The following is a 4596-nucleotide window of genomic DNA, read 5'->3' as shown; positions in this document are numbered from 1 at the left end:
GGTAGAATGAAGCACCTGATGAAACATCTTGTTCTCTGTATCCCTCTCTTCCTCTGTCATTCTGCCCCATAATCAAGCAAACCTTTTCAGAAAACATTGCTGGGATTTCAATACTTTTTGAAAGTAAACACTCTTTTTATTTTCCATGAACTTTTTGAGGAACCCTGTATCATCTGTGTGGTGAGGGGAACCTTTCCTGTCGTGATCTTGATTTGCTGCATTGCTCCTTGTAGGGCCCTTCCCCTGCTGATTCTCTTCCGCATGAGCCATTCCGTCTTGTGTGCTGAAACATTATTCTCAATCCCTCTTACAGATTTCTTTACTGTTTATTTTAATACAGCTTTAATCGATATTTTCTAACCTTTATTGTGAGGTTCACCTTAACTATGCATATAGAGAAATAAGACATATGCTCTTGTGGGCACTTGAAAATAATGCATTACTGATTCATGTGAAGTTTCATAGAGAGAATATTGCCAGTATGGAAGTCCCCATGTGCCCCTCTGGGTTATGGCTCCACCCATTCTCCAACACCTGACTCTGTCGCAATCACTTCGTGACTATCCTGTAAATCCCAACAACGCAATGTTTTCCTTTACTGTAAAGACCAGTATAAATTAATGTTTACCTACACATTCTAGATAAGAGGACAAGATACTCAAATATGAATAACGGAGGATACTTTGCTGTTATTTTATTTGAATATTCTGCTTTGATTTTCACTATTTATATTTTAGTTGTGTCCTGATTTTCAGTAACTAAAAATAATGTTTGTTGTTATCTCTGTGATTTTAAAAGGCAACAAAAATTTGTATGTTTAAATAAACAGTCCTAATAAATTTTAATAAAAACTGCAATACATAGATTGATCTCTGTAGTAAATTATGACTTGAAATAGCCTGTGAACATTGCTGAAATAGAAACAAGGATTTCTACCCTCGCTAGTTCTTAGCCCTTCCTTAGGAGCTGGCTTAACACAGAGATTGATAGATAAGACAGAACCCACGAAACATCCCTACACTCAATGAAGGATTACTAATACCTGCACTTGCTTCTGTGTTGATTTTAGAAGCTTTTGTGGAGTACAAGACCAGTCATAGCAGAAACAACTGTAAGATGCTGAAGGAGTCTTTATTGGCCAAGTTTAGAGACAGCAACCCTCACTGCAACCCAGGGAACACTGTACCCAAAGGCCAAAGCCTTTGAATAATGCAGTGGAAGATAATTTACAGGACTTTGCAGAGCAGGGTATGAATTTAGATTGAATGCTGTTTGGATTGCCATTATTTAACATGCATGAACTGAACCACTTGTCTATTGATTGTTTATTTGGCTTCTGCCTAAGAATTTCATATTCTTCGAAAACCATATTACATGATATAAAATCTCTGATACGTTTCAATTTGTTGTACTTAGTGCAAAAAATGTTCATTTTTGTAATTGAACCAATCTCTCTGTAGCTTCTGACTCTGGGAACCCAACAGTCCTGCTCTTTGATATACAGAAAAGTAACAATAACTTAAACCTGTTCTCCCTAAGAGGTGGCAATTCTCAATATGAACATAGAACATTGATATCTAGAGATCTGAAAGATGGGGGAGGGTATAGAAAGTTTGTATAAAGCTATGCAAAGTTTGTATGGTTTACGGATTAAAACAAATGTTTTAATGCAAATAAATAATAGGCTAATAATAGGGAAAGTAGAGTTCAGAGCAGTTTTACACTTTGTGTTCTTTGAAATAAAAGAGATTAAAACACAGATTAAGGATATTTAACATGTGACCATACTTTATTTCAAATCTCAAAAAATACATTTAATATCCATTATTATTTACTTGACTTACCAAGCTAGAATCCTGATTTGTTACTTTTTTCTTCGATACCAAAAATAATTTTGAATATCTCTAAATCAGATTCACAATCATTTGCAAGTCTGGAAGTATCTTAAAGGATGTCTTTTGGTAGCTATTCATAAAAACTGGTTCCACCCCTCCACCACCCGCATCCCACCCCCCAAAATGAAACAAGCTGCAGCAAAATATCCAGGACTTCAGGGAGAATATCAGATTGTGTTGCAGTTTTCCTTTCTTGCATTGTACACGAATTGGAATTATAATATGGGCCAGTGCTGTGGCATAGGGGATTAAGTGACTACCTGTAGCACCAGCATCCCAGATGAGTTTCAGTTCGTGTCTTATCTGCTCCTCTTCTGATCTAGCTTCTAGTTAATTTACCATGGAGAGAAATGGAGAATGTCCCAATGGTTTGGTCCCTGCATCCATGTGAGAGACCCATAAGAAGCCCCTGACCAACCCAGCTATTGTGACCAGTTGGGGAGTGACTCGGGGGACAGCTCTGTCTCTGTCTCTCTGTTTCTCTCTCAATCTATCTTTGCCTCTGCCTCTTTGTAATGATGCTTTTCAGATAAATAAAAAAGTTTTTGAAAGTTGTTAGGAGAGGAAATAGTATAACTTACTTAAATTAGGTATCTTCCTCTTTGATAACAACTTTGTTATATCTAAACCTTTTAAAATATGACATCTTATTTATGCAAAAATTATAAAATGTCATCATATTGTTTTCCAGAAAAAAGAAAACAATGAAACAAAGCTCTTTCAATAAACTCAGCAATCATCTAGGAACAAAGCAGGGTCAACCTCCAAAGTAATAATGTTAATCAATTTGATATTCAGCTAAATAAAAGTAATAATATGAGATATAGAGAAAATACATTATTGTAAGTATAAGGCATATGAAATGGTGATACTCATGGTTTGGTTTGCATTTTTCCTTTAAAAGCTGTGGAAACCGATAATGTTTCTGAACTCCAGGATCTAATCTACAAATTACATACATAGTGACAATTTAATGTGTGCATGTCAAATAAACAACAGTAAATATAATAATTCTGCCAAGAGTAATTTAACCCACAGGGTTTACAAATGCAAAGTGGGTTGTATTTGATGGTCCACATGGAAAAACCTACATCTGCAAATTCCTGAAGGTTGAAAGAAACATACTCCTGCCCAAGTGAGAACTGAAAGAAACCTTCCACAGTGGAATAATGTCAGGCACCTGTTCTGTACTGTATAGCTTTCAGAACACCCATCACTTCTAAAGAGAAGCAAAAAATGACATTGAAAACTAAAAGAAAAATTGTTCTTAATGATATTCTTAACCAGGTAAAATCCTGAAAGGAAAAATTATATGTAAAAAATGATTTATTTTTTAGTACTGAATAAAGCATTGGTAAAAAATTTAAAAGGAGAGAGAAAATTTTTCTTCAGGATATTGAGAAATAAACAGGAAAACAAATGTGCCCCTAAACATTTGTAATTAAATCACCAAGTCTCAGTCCTTAAATACCTACACAGGAGTAGTGTTTATAATTAAAACTTTGATCCTATGCAGGGTTTTTCTCAAGGCAATTTTAACATCTTTGTTCCTCAAACTGTAGATTAACGGATTCATCATGGGAACCACAATGGTATAAAAAACAGAAGAGATTCTTCCCTTACCCTGTGATCCAGAAGAAGATGGCTTGAGATACATGAATGCACCTGACCCAAAGAATAAAGAAACAGCAATTAAGTGAGAACTGCAGGTGCTGAAGGCTTTGGACCTGCCCTCAGTGGAGCTAATGTGCAGAATGCTAGAGAGAATGAAGCCATAAGAGATGAAGATAGTGAAGCTGGGAACAATGATGTCAACACCCACCACGATGTAAATTTCTATTTTATTGACATAAGTGCTGGTGCAGGAAAGCTCAAGCAAAGGAATGGCATCACAGAAATAGTGGTTGATTATATTAGCATCACAGAAAGTCAGTCTGAGAATGTACCCAGTATGAATCATGGCATGTGCAAAAGCTGTCAGGTATGAACCAAGGATAAGGTGGAAGCAGACTTTAGGGGACATGGTTACATTGTACAAAAGTGGTTTACAGATGGCCACATAACGATCATAGGCCATTGAGGTCAGCACGTAACATTCAGAAATTACAAAAAAGCAAAAAAAGTAGAACTGCGTCATGCATCCCGTGTATGAGATGATATTCTTCTCTGATATGAAGGCCATCAACATTTTGGGTGTAATTACAGTGGAGTAAAAGAAGTCAATAAAAGACAAATTAAAAAGGAAAAAGTACATGGGTGTGTGAAGGTGTGAGTTTAACATAATTAAAGTTATCAAGCCAAAATTTCCAAAACATGTGATCAAATATATGACTAGAAACAAGAAGAAAAGAGGCAGTTGGAGACTTGACTGGTTTGTTAACCCCACTAGGATGAATTCAGTCACAAAAGAGCCATTTGTGTGAGCCATTCTTCTCAAAGGTAGTCTGCAGACACAAGAAAAAAGAATCACATTGCAATTTCATTTGATCAACACATAATCACATGCAACTGTAAGGTCAATATTGTGGATGACCAAGGCTTACCCAACATGAATTCACAGACTCTGCCTTGGCTAGATGATGTTGCCTCCCTTTTACGGGAGTCTTTAAAACTAACCAAAGCAAAACACATTATCAATTTATTCTCTTTCTGTGGGGCAATTCAGTCCTTCAATAAGCAAACAAGATTTATAAAGAAAAAT

The 4596-nt window shown here is 36.0% G+C and overlaps 1 protein-coding gene across 1 annotated transcript; it reads right to left on the bottom strand.

Moving 5' to 3' along the window:
- Positions 1–3366: 3366 nt before the first annotated feature.
- On the bottom strand, positions 3367–4332 carry LOC121153941 (olfactory receptor 145-like). The gene has a single exon (XM_040976699.1). The coding sequence runs from the start codon at positions 4321–4323 to the stop codon at positions 3367–3369; it is 957 nt and encodes a 318-aa protein (XP_040832633.1). The 5' UTR covers positions 4324–4332.
- Between the last annotated feature and the right edge of the window lie 264 nt (positions 4333–4596).

This window comes from Ochotona curzoniae, unplaced genomic scaffold (genome assembly GCF_017591425.1).
Source record: "Ochotona curzoniae isolate NIBS_2020 unplaced genomic scaffold, NIBS_Ocur_1.0 contig_2723, whole genome shotgun sequence".
In the NCBI taxonomy this organism is placed as follows: domain Eukaryota; kingdom Metazoa; phylum Chordata; class Mammalia; order Lagomorpha; family Ochotonidae; genus Ochotona; species Ochotona curzoniae.
Note: the sequence above shows the minus strand (reverse complement) of the source record. Positions and strands in the feature narration are given on the sequence as shown.